Source organism: Nyctereutes procyonoides, unplaced genomic scaffold, assembly GCF_905146905.1.
Source record: "Nyctereutes procyonoides isolate TBG_1078 unplaced genomic scaffold, NYPRO_anot_genome, whole genome shotgun sequence".
Taxonomy (NCBI): Eukaryota; Metazoa; Chordata; class Mammalia; order Carnivora; family Canidae; genus Nyctereutes; species Nyctereutes procyonoides.
In genome coordinates this window covers 6,097,236-6,112,912 of record NW_026575044.1, presented here as the reverse complement: position 1 = coordinate 6,112,912, position 15,677 = coordinate 6,097,236, and the positions used below count along the sequence as shown (strand labels likewise).

Sequence of the window (15,677 nt, the reverse complement as noted above, 5' to 3'; positions counted from 1 at the left end):
GCAAAAACTCTTGATTGATTTAATTATAATCATTTATCTGTTGATTTATTTTGATACTATTATAGTTATTTCATATAATAATTTTTTCCTTTCTAGTCTCTACCTCTAATTTTTTATGTATTGAACTGGCTAGGATCACCAATATATGTTAAATAGAAATGCTGATAAGCAGTATCCTGTCTCCTAATCACAAGGGGAGAGTTTTTTAAAACAAACTTTTATGGAAGTACCATTACATTCAAAGGATACATTTTTTTGGATTTTCTCTACTTTTCTGAGTTTTCATATGTTTTGTAACTTGACCTTTGTACTTAATATATAAGCATTGTCATTAAATATTATATAATTAAATATTCCTCTATAGCATCTTAATACCTATATGGCATTCCATCATAGGCTTAGACCTTTATTTAACTAATCTCCTGGTGTCTTAGTCTGTGACAAATTTATCACCTTCCTTTTCTTTTTCCACAAAGACGTCTATTTATAGATGCTTAGTATGTATGAGGCAGGTACTATTCCAGGCACTAATTGGACTATAAAGCTAAAATAGCACTCAGGAAAATGAGTTTGGGTAGAAGATCCATATACTTAAGGAAGAGCTTGGGCAAAGGATGGAGGAAGTTTGGACTTCTGGAATAAGGTGCTGGAAGAACTGAGGTGATGAAGAACTAGAGAGACATGCAGAGACCCAGGGCTGAATTTTATCCTGAAAGCAATGGAGAAGCAGCTGAAAAATATGATTCAATTTGCATTTTTAATAAGTTCTCTAGCGGACTCCTTTTATTTTTAAAGATTTGAGAAAGGAAGCGAGCAAGCTAGCAAGAGTATAAGTGGGAGGATCGGCAGAGGGAGAGGGAGAAGCAGACTCCTCATTGAGCAGGGAGCCCAATTTGGGACTCATCCCAAGAGCCCAGGATTATGACCTGGGCCAAAGGCAGAGCTTAACCGACTGAGTCACCCAGGCACCCCCACCCCTGCTGACTCCTTTTAAGTCTTCAGCTCTCCCTAAAGGTTCACCTGATGACTCCCAACTGATGATCGGATTAACCTGTCAGCCAAGATGTTACCAGTCCTCTGGCCACAACCCCACCAGGTCAGTCTCAACATAATGGCACAGCCCAATATGACACACTTTAAATCACTGAAGAACATACAGAAATTTATTGAAAGCTTTTCAGGGATGAAGGAGGGGTTTACACAATATATGGCAGCAAAAACTTATATAAATATATTTGAATATTCCCCACAAAGGGTTTACACAATATATGGCAGCAAAAACTTATAAATATATTTGAATATTCCCCGCAAAAGTCCTACTACATATATTAGTGGCCCAAATACTTTTATGAAGACTCTAGCTTTCTCCTTACCACCTCTTCCTTTGGCCCCACCCTAGTGCTCTCCTCTGCATCTCTTGATCTTTTTTCTGTACTATTAATCTGATCATCTAGTAATTCAGTCTGTTGACATTTTGGATGTTTGTTCAGGTGGGGAATAAGGGAACAAGAAAGTACAAAGAAGAGAGGACAAAAATATGCAGGGGAAGATAGTAATGGCTTTTGGTTTGCTCTCAGCAATGAATGCTGGAGTTGCCACTCATTTTTAGAGTTATAACACATTATATCCCTCAATTTTACAACTTCTGGTATTTTCACAAATAAAATATTTTAAAGTAAAAAAAAAATCTCCCCTCTCCCTCATAGAAGTCATTCTTGATATCTTAAAGAAACCCAAGTGAGACTACACTTAAGATTTATAAGCATGAGCTTGAGTGCCTTTGTCCACTGCTCCTCTGTGTTCAAGTATGTTCTGATGGAATAGAACTCACCAGTGCTTCCAGAGTCCTCCATTAGGCCATTCTTCACATGAATCCTGCAGGGTAAGCAAAGACCCCACTTGCCTTTCTCAGCCTCTTCCTTAAACTGTTGCATGCAGTCCAAAAAAGCCATCATTGCCTGGTCAAACTTGAGGTCCAAGCAAGTGCTCTGCTTCATGATGCAGAACAATGGCAGCTCAACAGGGTCATTTGTTAAAGACTTCAAATAGGACCGGTTTCCACAGGGGATGAGTTGATACCTCTGAAACTCCAGCCCAATCTTGTTGGATAGGGCAAGGAGCAACAAAGCTGTCTGTCCCCAAGCCATGTTAATCTCCTTCCAGCTCACAGGGACAGTGGGGAGGCAGCCCAATCTGAAGCTATTGATGATGCCCACAGGGCCATCATACCTGATCTCAAAGGTCGCACTGAAGACATTGGTCTTCTTCAGCCTGCCCCACTGGATTTGGGCATGTCTCAGCTGCTTTTCCATGCTCTTCAGCTCATCCTGCAGTTCCAGTTGCTGCCATTTCAAGTTACTGTAGTCCTTCCAGTACTGCTTGTCCTGTTGTTCCAGCATCTCAGTCTCTGCCTGGGCTGCCTCAAGATCCTCTGCAACTCTTTCTTGTTTTTTCTCCACCTCCTTCAGCTCTTGGACCAGCCTTGCCTCCTCCAGCTCCAGGCCCTCCAGTTCCTCCTGCAGTGTCTTCATCTCCTCCTCACATATCCTCCCCCTCCAATATTTGTAGTTCTCGTTCTCAGAGTCTACAATAATGAGTTGAGTATCCAGCACCTCTAAAAGTTTGTCAGTACAGTCTTCACATAGGGGGTGATCCACATATTTTTCACCAGTGAGGATGTCAAAAATGTCCCTGGTAGTGTTCTGGATGTTACTGAGCGTTCTTGCAGAGTCAAACTTCCCAAGCAAGATGAAGTTCTTAGCACTGTCCCCGAACATCTTGCCATCTCCAGGGAGGGTAGAGCAGGAGGCATCTGGCAGCTTTTCACTATCTATCTCCACCTTGGAGGTAGGGCCACGTACCAGGGTTTCTCTTGGCTCCTGCTGAGCTGACGTGAATGTGGAAGCTGCAGGTCTTTGGGTGGTCTCAAGGCCCAAGGTCCCCGTGGACTGGCTCAGCCTCATGGGCTGCCTGCAGCCCTGGCAGATGAAGCGGATGGAAGACATGGTGAAGGCTTCAGCTCTTACTCTGATTCCACGTTTCCTCTGGCCCCCACTTACTTATCCATTTATATCTTTTATAAGCTTCTTTAAAGTAGTGATTCTTTTAAAATGTGTATTTCATCTTGTCACTCTTCTACTTAAAACCTTACATTGATACCCTCCTTAGATACCTTTAGGCCTCCTTTAGCTCCTTTTAGACAAATGATTCTTTCTAAAAGGAAAATCTGATCATCTCACTTTGTCCTTTAACATTTCCAAGATATATCTTAAGAGTAATCTTTATAAACTAAGCTCTCATCATGGTACTTCCCTCCTTAAAATGGTATTACGCTCTTATCTTACCTTAAAATTAAATCCCATCATCTTAACCTGACACCAAGGCCTCTGCTCATGTTCCCACCTATTTCTCTCCCAATTTCCTGCTGCCTTCACCCATGGGCTTCTCTATGGTCCCTTGAGTGATGGATGGAAATCATCTATTATACAAAGTATGCCTTTCTTACCCTGATACTTCTCCCCAAAGTACTGGGGAATAGCAGAATAAGTTTGGAACTGCTTTTGATGTCATAGTTAATCCTGAGTCCTGATTCATCCTTGGGAGTAGAATGGCAAAGTATTCATTGCTAAAGGCTAAATCTCATTTTAAGTACCCATCCACCAAAACCAAACAAATCAAAGCCACACCTAGCTTTGAGCTTGAACCAGCCTAGACAGATGATGCTCCAAATAATCTAAGGAACACAGTGGCAGAGTACAGATTGTTTCAGACTCTGGTTTATCTAACTGAGTGATGGCCTTCAGGATAATCCAGAATCCAACTGTGGAGCCTTCCTTTAGTGAAGGAATGAGTGGAAGTGAGTGTCACTTTTAGTTGAGAAGGAAATCTCTTATTTCTGGAGATCTTCCTTCCAATTCTTACCTCCTCATCCCAAGGTCTCCTTTGGGAAGATTAGGGGGAGCCCAAGAGTGAGGATTCTATGGGTTAGAGGGTATAAGGGACCTGGGTTTTATGCACTACTGTATTGCCAGCACTTAGACGAATTACCTTATCCCTCTTCCCTTTCCAACCTTTGCTCCTTTTGGGGGGCCTTTTCACACACCTCTAGGAAAGATTTGTCTGTACCTTCTATCTCCAATTCCTCTCCTTCCATTCTCTCTTAAACCCACCATGATTCAACTTTAATCTCAGCAATCTATAGAAAGTCTTCATATCAAGGTCACAGATGTTATCTATGTTGTTAAATTTAATCTTGGTGGAATAGGAAGAAAGCTCTTTATCCAAAAGCGAGTATGAGGAAGAGATGTGAGAGTCACCTAGGTGAGCAGGAGAGTGAATGGAGGAGAGAAGTGGTATGATTGCTCTTCACTTGTAAAAGTCCACATGGGACTTGCTGTAATGATTAAGTGTACATTTTTGTCCAGCCACTCACCTCCATGGGTTTGTCAAGCAAGCAAGACTAAGCCAGGGAGGCAGGAGAGAAGATGCCAGCAGGGAAGTAGTTAGGAAGGTTGACTGCAATATATACTGCGAAAGAACGGGGATGGGAGGGAGACACAGGGAAAAGGTGGAAGAGTTGATGTACTTCTGTTCTGGGAGGTTGAGGGGGTGTTGGAGTCAGGATATTAGGAGACCAAATGAGTAAATACAGGAGGTAGCCAGAGGGTGTGCATAAAATGGATACAACAGAGGACTTACTCCCTGCAGTCCATAATCATCTTTCATTTCCCCATCCCGAAACAAATGACCTTTGTTTGGCTCCTCCAGGCATATGGCACAGTATTCTGGAGCCAGAGGGACTTAGATTCTAATCTTGATTACTTAACAGATTATTTAGCCCCTTTGATGCTCAGATTCTTCATTTGAAAATGAATGAAACAGAAGCCATCATAAGAGGATTGTTTGATGAGTAACCAAGATGATGTTTGGAACCTCAAACAGCATTAGTTTCCTCTGACTCCCAGTCTCCAATATGGCTGGTGCCTGGCTTTCTCCTCCTTGTACACCTTAAACTTCTCAGAAGAGAAGTTCACTACTTCTCACTGTTTCCAATCCTCATCAAACCTCTTTCAACCTCTGCAGTCTGGCATCTGTCTCCATAATTAATGGGATAAAATGGTTCTTGCTAAGGTCAGCAATTAATTAAGTAGCACACCCCAAAGCATCTTTTCTGTTCTCTTCTGAATTGTTGCTCATTCTTTAACATTTGAGGTGATTAGGATACCTGGGTGGCTCAGCAGTTGAGCATCTGCCTTTGGCTCAGTGCATGATCCTGGGTCCAGGGATCGAATCCCACATTGGGCTCCCCGTGAGGAACCTGCTTCTCCCTCTATGTCTCTGCTTGTCTCTGTGTATCCTTCATGAATACATAAATAAATCTTAAAAAAAAAAAAATTCAAGGCTTTGTATACCCATGTTCATAGAAGCCTCATTCATCATAGCTAAAAGGTAAAAGAAAACTACATGCCCATCAATGAATAAATGGAATGGATAAACAAAATGTGGTATATATATATATATATATATATATATATATATATACACACGGTAGATATACAGTAGAGTATTATTCAGTCTTAAAAAGGAAAGAAATTCTGACTCATGCAACAATCTGGACATTTGAGGATGTTATGCTAAGTGAAATAAGCCAATCCACAAAAGGACAAATATTGCATGATTCCACTTAAATGAAGTACCTAGAGTAGCTAGTGTGGAGGCCGAGAAAAATTAAGGCCATCCCACCTCAAGTTTAGCATTAGCACAAGTACAGCCATCTTAGGCCCCTGTGAATAAGAGCTGAACTTTAAAGGGAAAAATTGCAGAATGTCCTCAATGTCCTCGGCAGGTAATCCCATATCAGAAAGATAACAGAGCCCACGCCCATGGTAGAAAATCCCCTAGACCAGCCTAATTCTTCCACCCCTTCTGGAAATCCCCTAGACCAGCCTATAAAAAACCCAGCTGTAACCCACTTCGAGGTCCAAGTCCCGCTCCACTGTGTCAAGTATACTTGGACCCAAGCTCCAGCTTGTAAATAAACCCTAGTGTGTTTGCATCCGTGTCAGCTCCTTGGTGGTTTCTCAGATTCGCAGTCTTGGGCACAACAGCTAGATACAATTTATAGAGAAAGAAAGAACAGTGGTTGCCAGGGGTTGGGGGAAGAAAGGTCCTCTATAAATCACTGTGATATTGTGACTTACACACACACACACATATTTGTCTTCTAAATTCATGCCACAGAACTCCTAACCCTTGGAATTTCCTAGGCAAAGAGAGGGATCAAGGTGTCTTTTGTTATGTTAATGAAGCAACTCTCAGAAAGCTCCTAAAGTTGAGGGCTGATTATCAGGAGAACCAACCATGTGATTGGAGGGTTGGAACTTTTAGCTCCACCCCCTGACCTCCAGGAGGGGAGTGAGGCTGGAGATTAAATCAATGAGCAATGGCAAGTAATTTAATCAACTGTTTATATAATGTAGTCTCCATGAAAACCTAAAAAAGGAGTTGGCTCAGAGAAGTTCTGGGTTGATGAACATGTGGCAATGTGGGGAGAGTGGTAATCCTGGAGAGGGCATGGAATCTCCACAACCTTCCCACATACCTTGCTCTATGCATCGCTTTCATCTGACTATTCCTAAATTATATCCTTTTATAACAAATTGGCAATCTAGTAACTAAATGTTTTCCTGTGATCTGTTAGCTGCTCTGGCAAATGAATCAAATCTGAGGAGGGGTCCAAGGAATTATTTGGTCACAAGCCCAGATGACAACCTGAACTTGAAGTAATTGGCATCTGCAGTGGGGAATTTCCCAGTTGGTGTCAGAATTGCTTCGTGTGAGGAAAAAAAACCACACACTGGAATTGGGAGCAGAATGCTAGTTGGTGTTAGAGTATTCAGGTGATAGTGTTTAATGGGTGCAGAGTCTTAGTTTGGAAAGATGAAAAGTTCTGGAAATGATGATGGTGGTGATGTTTGCATATGTGGGGAGGAAAAACTATTCTACCCTTCAAATTCTTCTAGCAGGCCTAAGAATTAAATTGACATGACAGATTAACTGGAGAAGATAACATTTAATTTCATAAGTAAGGAAAATCAACAAAAACATTCCAAACACAGGCAAAAGTGAGCTATATATGTTGTCCTGAACTAAGGAGAAGGAATTGGGGTCTGGAATTTCCAAGGGAAAGAAAGCAATATGCAGGAAGATGAAAAGGGGTAAATGTTTGGTAAACAAATGTTTGCTGGGCTTTTCAGAAACAGGAATTTTTAACAAATAGATTGCTAAAATTTATCCTCCCTGTCTACTATTCCTCATTCATATTATACTGTAGTTGTCTATGGTGATAGCTCCCATCCTGGAGCAGGTCCTCCAAATAAATTTTTTAAAAAATTTGGGAGAAGGTTGAGATTTCTTCTTAAGAATTTTGGTCCTTGGGCAGTCCCGGTGGTGCAGCCGTTTAGCGCCGCCTGCAGCCCAGTGTGTGATCCTGGAGACCTAGGATCGAGTCCCATATTGGGCTCCCTGCATGGAGCCTGCTTCTCCCTCTGCCTGTGTCTCTGCATCTCTCTCTGAATGAATAAATAAATAAATCTTAAAAAAAAAAAAAAGACTTTTGATCCTTGATGGTTTTCATTTCAAGATAATCTGCATGCTGAAGTGACACTTCCAGGGTGATTCATTCTGAACTCCTCCACATAAGGTAAGTGTACTTAATACCAATGCACACTTAAAAATTGTAAAGATGGTATTTTATCAACATTAAAATATAATGAAAGAAATTAAAGGGCCTTTCTAAAGTGACTCTCTCTCTGCAGTGTCCTTGGGGTAATAAGATAGCTATTAGGAACTTTCCTAGAGATTTAAAATGTCCTGGGACTCTCAGATGGGCTCAAAGTACAAGATCCATCATAAACTAGAAAAAATAGAGCTCAAAAATGCTAAGCAAATATGCCTCTGTTTGCTATGATTAAAATGAAAAAAAAAATCTGTTATGTGTCTCTTACCACTGTTTAAAAACCTCAAGTTTGCACTGGCTTATGGGCCTCAGAACCTCCACAGACTTTGGCTGTGGCCTCACAGTGGCCAGTGTGGGAACGCCAGTGTGGGAACGCCAGGTGTTTTACGGCTGCAGAGGGACAGGCCCAGATGTTACTGCAGGCCCAGACGTGACTCACACAGGATGGGAAGGCAATGCTCATAGTTATAGAAGAGCCCAGATTTCTGGTTCACATAAGAAACTTTTAAAGGGAATTTTAAGCTTTATTTCATTTTGCTTTGCTTTGCTTCCTTGCAAGGAAGACTTCAGGGAAGTTAATCACGACAAACCAGAATGGGAATTTTTTTTTTTTTTTCAAGACTCAGACCATCAAAAGAGCCAAGATACTGGCTTTCTTTCCCAGGTCAGATGCTGATTTAGAAGTCATCTCCACTCATAGTCTGCTTAGTTAAATTCTGTGAAACTGGGATCCCTGGGTGGCGCAGTGGTTTAGCACCTGCCTTCAGCTCAGGTCGTGATCCTGGAGACTCCGGATCGAGTCCCACGTCGGGCTCCCTGCATGGAGCCTGCTTCTCCCTCTGCCTGTGTCTCTGCCTCTCTCTCTCTCTCTCTCTCTGTCTCTCATGAATGAATAAATAAAATCTTAAAAAAAAAAAAACACCTGTGAAACAGGTGCAATGCTAGCAATTAAACATTGCTCACAATAGCTGGTTGTGGCAAAGACATCTGCACTATGCCCCCTCAGTGTTCTGCACAGTGTGTAGTATCAAGTAAATGTTCAGTAAACCATTGCTAGATTCTGCATGCATTACTAATGCATTGAAGTGCTCAGCCTGAGAGACTGGTGCTCCCACCTCCTGCCACTTCCCACTAATTTCTATCTAAAGCCATGCCAGAAAAATAAAATATAATATAAATTTAAAAATCTATAATTAAATATAAATATAAAAAATCTCAAATAAAATATAGATTTATGCAGAGCTAACTTGTTCATATAAAATAATTATTCTCTATTGGCAAAAAGATTCACAGAATTCCTACAAATAGATTGCTGGCTAATGTGCATTACTGAACATTAACACTTTATAATCAATATTAAAATGTTGGGAGTCAATGCCAGTTGAAGGGCAGAATGTTCCAAGTCAATCTACCCGTGAAGATTGATCTCTTTCACCTGTGCATTGGCACATGCATCCATTGGTCTCAGCAGATGTCACTTGACATATTTACCCCTCCACTAGACTATATGCCTCTTGAGAATATTGTTGAAATCCATCTTGTATCTTTAACATTCATTCATCCATTCTGTTCCTTCTTTTCTTTTTTTTTTTTTTTTTTTTTTTTTATTGCTATGGAAGGGCTTCCAGATACCATGACTCTAACTCAAATAATCCTGTACAGGGGACAGCTCATTCTAAAATATACTGGTAATTTTTTTTTTCAAAGAACTGCATGCTAATCATAATGATTTGATAATTGAACTAAAAATCTAGGAGTATCAATTTATTGCACATACTGGATTGCTATCCTTTGTCACAGGAGTGTCTTTAGAAATTGCTGATGATGATATATCATTCCCACACAAGAAAACTGTGAGGATCACCCACTCCCCAAGTCCATGGCTATATGAGCATGGAAAGCACCATCATCAATATTTGGGCTCAGGCCTTCATTCTCATCATCCTCATAATCATTAGCAAGGAGAGGAAGGTCCTCAGAAAGCAGTTGAAGTCTTGATGCCTTAAACCAGTCCCTTCAAGATCATGAATGCTCACAGGCAGGACTGTATTTTATACCTAAGGACAAACCAGCAGGGGACAAACTGCTGCCTGCCCCTGGATAATACCCACTGCTTCTGATGTTCTCATCGATGCCACAGGCCCCATTTCATTATTTTTCCTCAGTGTAAGACTAAATTAATATAACTGCCCTCTTATAGCCTTTTCTAGGATTTAGGACATTTGGTGGCCTAAAGATTTCTTCCACTCTGTTATGGTGCAGTGGAAGATCTCTGGCCCAAGATTCAGGAGGCTTGATTTCTGATCATAATTAACTATAGACAGTTTTTCTCTGTACTTCTCAGTTTTCTTATTTGTAAAATAAGGGACGTGGAGCAAGTGATATTCAAAGTCCTTACAACATCACTTATTATAAATTTTCCATCTCTTGTTAGGCTAGGTTGCCAACTAGTTCTTGTCCCTATCCCACACTCCCTCCTAACCTCCACAATAATATCACTGAAAAATAATTTGAGAACTAGAATGTATTAAATGCATAAGCTTATACCCAAAGATAGCCAGGTGATATAACCATATGACTATGAACTACGTTTTCACTTATTTTGGTAGTTTGGGCTCAGTGGTTATGTTTGAGATTTTTTTTTTCAATGACAAAGAAGTTGGTGATTGTTGTCATATTCTTGTCTACACACTCACAATGGGCCTAGGAATCACAGCTCAGAATGGATTGGAATGGCGGGAAATTGTGTGGACCTAGGGCCTGCGGAAATCACAGAAAAGGTAGGAAGTGGGGGCCACCACCAGCTGTCAGGGCACAAGTTAAGTGGCATGGCACATGGAAGAGTGAGGTGAGGGTCTGGAAAAGACAAAGAAACTGAGACTCATGGGATGCTCAGGGTACTAAGACTGAGATGGAGGCCAACGTTGTTGGGGCCAGTGTGATCACTGGCCAGCTGGCTTGACATTCAGAGTTGGGCTGGCAACAATACTGGTTCATCATCCTCACCATTGGTTCACTGAATCCTGCTGTAGGCTTGGGAAAAGGGGTGCTGGCTAACACCTCTTGAGGACCTGACATGTTCCTGTCTTAGTGTGGCAATCGTATTATTGTCAAGCAAATATTCATCCTTCTCTCCTCTAGTGGGAATTATTTTGGACCATGGACTTTGGGCTGAAGTGACAACATGCTAGTTCCAACACCAAAAGTCTCCTAGCCCTCTGGTGCTCCTGTCTTCCACAATGAGAATAGCATATCCCATTGAGGAGCTCTCTTTCTGCTTCCATCCCCAGGTAAGAAGGCATCTGGAGCATAGCCCAGCCAACCTGCAAAACTCCAAGTAAGAAACACATGCTTGGGTTATAAAACCATTGAAACTTGGGATTTATTATCACAGCAATGTGAATCTTTCTGAAACAAGCAACAGGATCTCAGGTGAGTATCAGAATCCCTCGGGTGGCTGGGCTTTGGGCCTAGGCATATTTGACATCAAACCCAAAACCATGCTCTATATTAAAACATGACTGACTCTGGTCTTTGATGAGTAAAGCAATAGCTGACTTAGAATGAAAAAATTACCTTAGAGAAAATGCTAACTGAATATTCCCTCAGTAGCCCTGGTATAAGAGCCCCATATCCAGGAATGGACATCCTGATGGGAGCTCTGCATCGGCAATGCAGCCTTAGAGGCTATAAGGATGCAAATGGCTGGCCCTTCTCTCCTTCTCCCCACTGTGTACATACACAGTATAGTTAGAAAGAGACACAGACCAGCATCCTGGAGAAAATACGATCAGGCTGCTCCAGTACCTTCAGGGAGAGTGGAAACAATGTGACCCCATCTGACAAAAGCCTTGGCTCCTCTCCTCTCGTGAGTCACCCTTGCAGGTGTTTGCAACCCTTGGGATGAAAAATGATGCTCTGGAATAAAGAAGCATTGCAGGGCTTACTAATCCCTTACCACTGGAAAGTAGGAAAGGGAAAAATATGGAACATGGAATGGAAAGCCAGTTTGGAAATCAGCTGGGGGAGGACAGCATGTCATCACAGAGTCATCTGGAAAAGGTAGTTGCAATATATTTTTCAAAGATCCTGAGTATTTTTTTGTTTTCCAAATATACTGCATTCAGGGTCAGACTGGCCCTGAAGGCAGTTCAACATGGCCCTGTGGCCCAGGAAGAAACTCCTCTGACAGTGTTCAACCTCCTCCTGCCCTGTCACTCTAGTGTCTGGGAATTTACCCAGTCTTACCCCTCATCAACGTTGGAAGACCATTCTCGGTTAGGCAGTACTGGGAGTTTTCTTCTCTCTGGAACATGCTGAACCCTCCTCCTGAGTCTGTGCCCTCATCTTCCCAGCTGGCTCTGCAAGCCTAGAAGGCTGTTTATCATATCTTGGGCCTTTGGCTTTACCTCCCCAAGGCCTTTCTGTGCAGTGGGTCTCCCCAGACACCCTCCCTAAGAGCACCTTTACCAAACTTAATGCCATCTACAGTGACTTGTGGTTTAGCTGTTGATCATGTCTCTCCATCACAATGGGAGCACTATCAAGTAAGCAACTGCCAAGCTTGCTCATCCCTGAGGCTCTGGTGCCTGGCACCTCACAAGCTCACTATGTGAGTGACTGATTGCACCTTTGTATCATCTCTGAAAGCCAACTATCATTTTGCTATTAACTGCTGAGTTCTGTCCCAATTCTTCTTTAAAAATGTTGCTTGGGGAGCCTGGGTGGCTCAGTCAGCTAAGCATCCGACTCTTGATTTTGGTTCAGGTCATGATCCTGATCAGATGGTCATGAGATCAAGCCCCACATTAGGTTTGATGCTCCGCACCTGGAGTCTGCTTGAGATTCTCCCCCCCCCTGGCTCTTTTTCTTTCAAATAAACAAAAATAAATAAAATCTTTAAAAAATATATTGCTTAATTTTATCACATAAGTAATACATGAAAATTTACCAGTACAGAGAATGCAGGTCCTTCTGAGAAAAGGTGAAACAGAGCAAGTCCACCTTTCCTTCTTCCCTCCCTCTAGACCCTCTCCCTTCCCCAGGTAAACTCGGCAAGTTTTTATTCTCTTTTGTCTAACTGTGATATTGTAATTTATAATAAATATATATTTGATATATATATAATATTTTTTTTCACAGAGCTTTATGCTTTTCATTTTATTTTATAGCCTTTCAACTCCCATGTGAAGTAGAACAGATATGTTACAGAGAAGTGACTCAGCTACATCTAAAAGACATTAAACAGTCTGGGCATAAAGTACCTAAAGCTAAGACCCCCAAGCCTAGTCACTCTGAGGCCTTCATTTTACTTTTTTTTTTTTAAGATTTTATTTATTTATTCATAGAGACACACACACACAGAGAGAGAGAGAGAGAGAGAGAGGCAGTGACACAGGCAGAGGGAGAAGCAGGCTCCACGCAGAGAGCCTGACATGGGACTCGATCAAGGGTCTCCAGGATCACACCCCAGGCTGCAGGTGGCACTAAACCGCTGCACCACCCCCTTCGTTTTACTTTTTAAAAGAACAAAAGGTTCTACAAATCAGGGACACCGCACCAGGAACCATCTTCATCATCATCATTATAATCCCAACGAGGTGTGGATTGCTAACTCACACAGCTTCCAGCAGTTTCTGAGCTTCTTCATCATATGCTTCTTTGCACACCCCCTTCCTGGTACAGACTTCCTAAAAACTTCTGAGTTTTCTGAGAGTGATCAAGGTGTCTTTTGTTATGTTAATAAGGCGACTTTTGGACCTTGCCTGAGGCTGGGACCTGATTGCCACATGATTAGAGGGTTGGACTTTTCAGTCCCACCCCAAAGACCTTCAGGCTGGGGAGAACAGCTGGAGGTCAATCACCAATGGCCAGTGATTTATTCAATCATGGGTATGTATTGAGGCCTTCATAAATCCCAAAAGGACAAGGTTGGAAAAGCTTCCAGGTTGGTGAACACATGGAGATTCAGGGTGAGTGATGTGAGAGAGCATGGAAACTCTATACTCCTTGCCCATACCTTGTACTATGCAACTCTTCCATCTGGCTATTCCTTACTTCTATCCTTTTATAACAAACCAGTGATCTAGTAAGTGAAATGTTGCTCTGAATTCTGTGACCCACTCTAGCAAACTAATCAAACCCAAATGGGTCGTAAGAACCTTTGATCTACAGCAAGTCAGAAGCCCAGGTGTCAACCTAGATTGTGATTTGGGAGAGGGAGATTGGGGGTAGCCTTGTAGGACTGAGCCTTTAACATGGGATCTGATGCTATCTCCAGGTGGACAGTGTCAGAATTAAGCTGAATTGGAGGGCACCTGGCTGGTGTTGGAGAATTGCCTGTTGGTGTGGGAAATCCCTTCGGACACCAAGCTGGTATTAGGTACCAAGCCTTCTCTAAACTTTTCCTTTCTATAATTCACATATCTGTGACATAGAGGCATCCTTTCATGTAAATGAGTTTTAATTTTCTTTAACAATGACTAGAATATACCCATTATGGTGTCTGCCTCTATAGGATGGGGGCCCCCAAATGAGGGGTGACAATCAGGTGGAAGCCAGTGGCACAGGAGAACAAAGGCAGAACAAAGGAGATAGATGTTTATTGAACAGACTGCAGGGGAGCTGCAGGCAGTCAACAGAAGAGAGGCTGTATGCAACCCGGCAGTGGGTAGGTGTTGTATTTAAATTGGGAAGGTGAAAAGGTATGAGGATGTAAGGAATGCTCCCCTTTGCTATAACTGTGCCTGGTTGTAAGCAGGGCTTTTGGATATTTTGAGGTGAGTCAACTGCTGGGCCTGTCTGTACTTAACCATTTGGTCACTGTTGGGGCCTTCTGCCTTGATCAACTTTCATTGCTCAAGCCTGTTGACTAAATATGGTCTCTCTACCCATGTCCTATACAGCACTTGTTCCAAATGACCCAGAATTCATTCCACCAGTTTCCCCTGGATGAAAGACCAACAAATGATAAGGAAACATTCTGGCCTTTGTAATCTTTGATCTTTTGTAATTAGTGCTTTCTTTCCTCTAAAAGTGGGATTTGGCGAGGCTGGCTCATTCCCTCACCAGTGGACCACGTAAGTTCATTTGGACTACCAGGAGATAAGGTAGTTTTACCCTATAAACAGTTATTTTGTCATTTTCTTTTATTAGAAACTTGATAATTCAGTAACTTTGCATAGCATTTAATCCTTATTATAAGAGAAATTAATATTAAATAAAAGTTGACCTTCCTGCCTCTGTAGTTTCTGTCATGCATAAATATGTTGACCAGCAGTTACGGATATAATGGGATCTCAGTGTGTCTGGCCAGAATGATAGGCCAAGGTACATTGTGACACCCAAAGAGGCCCAGAGATTGTAGAAGTCATTTCTGATGTCTTCCTAAATCTGACTTCTCTTTCATTCATTTATGACACACAGAGATCACGGAGTGTTGTGCACTCACTACCTCTGCTGTAGCATTCTGACTGTTGGACTTGTGAATTCCAGCACAGTCTTAGGACAGAATGCCAGGAAATGTGCTTTGGAGCTTTTTTTCCCCTTCCGCTGCCATCTCTTGAGATGTCTTTTGATTTAAGAACACTTGGAAAGCTTATTTATCAGGTAGTTCTATTTCTACTTTAGTGATGTCCTAGCCAGCACCAATCTTATGTCCCTTCCTACAGATTCTCTGGTGAGATTCCTTTTACAGTCATTAATGAAAATATGCAATTTTTCCTTGGGAGCCCTGTTCAAGTACAGGATTAATTTTTTCAGTCACCTTGTCTTCTGTGGATGCTTTCATCCCAGTGCCTGGCACATAGCAGGGCTTTCCATTAAATAATAATTGAATGAATGAAATGCTAAACCTGAGCATTCAGATTTTCTAACTGCATGATGGTGTGTTATTCTACTTCTTATCGTGGTTGTTTTATTTAAAAACTATTTCCTTCTC

At 41.9% G+C, this 15,677-nt stretch overlaps 1 protein-coding gene across 1 annotated transcript; it reads right to left on the bottom strand.

Moving 5' to 3' along the window:
• Positions 1 to 1,709: 1,709 nt before the first annotated feature.
• BECN2 (beclin 2) lies at positions 1,710 to 3,005 on the bottom strand. Its single transcript, XM_055324351.1, has one exon. The coding sequence runs from the start codon at positions 3,003 to 3,005 to the stop codon at positions 1,710 to 1,712; it is 1,296 nt and encodes a 431-aa protein (XP_055180326.1).
• Between the last annotated feature and the right edge of the window lie 12,672 nt (positions 3,006 to 15,677).

Bases quoted from the DNA above. Each gene is read 5' to 3' on its own strand.
- BECN2 (XM_055324351.1), bottom strand. From the start codon at position 3,005: ATGTCTTCCATCCGCTTCATCTGCCAGGGCTGCAGGCAGCCCATGAGG.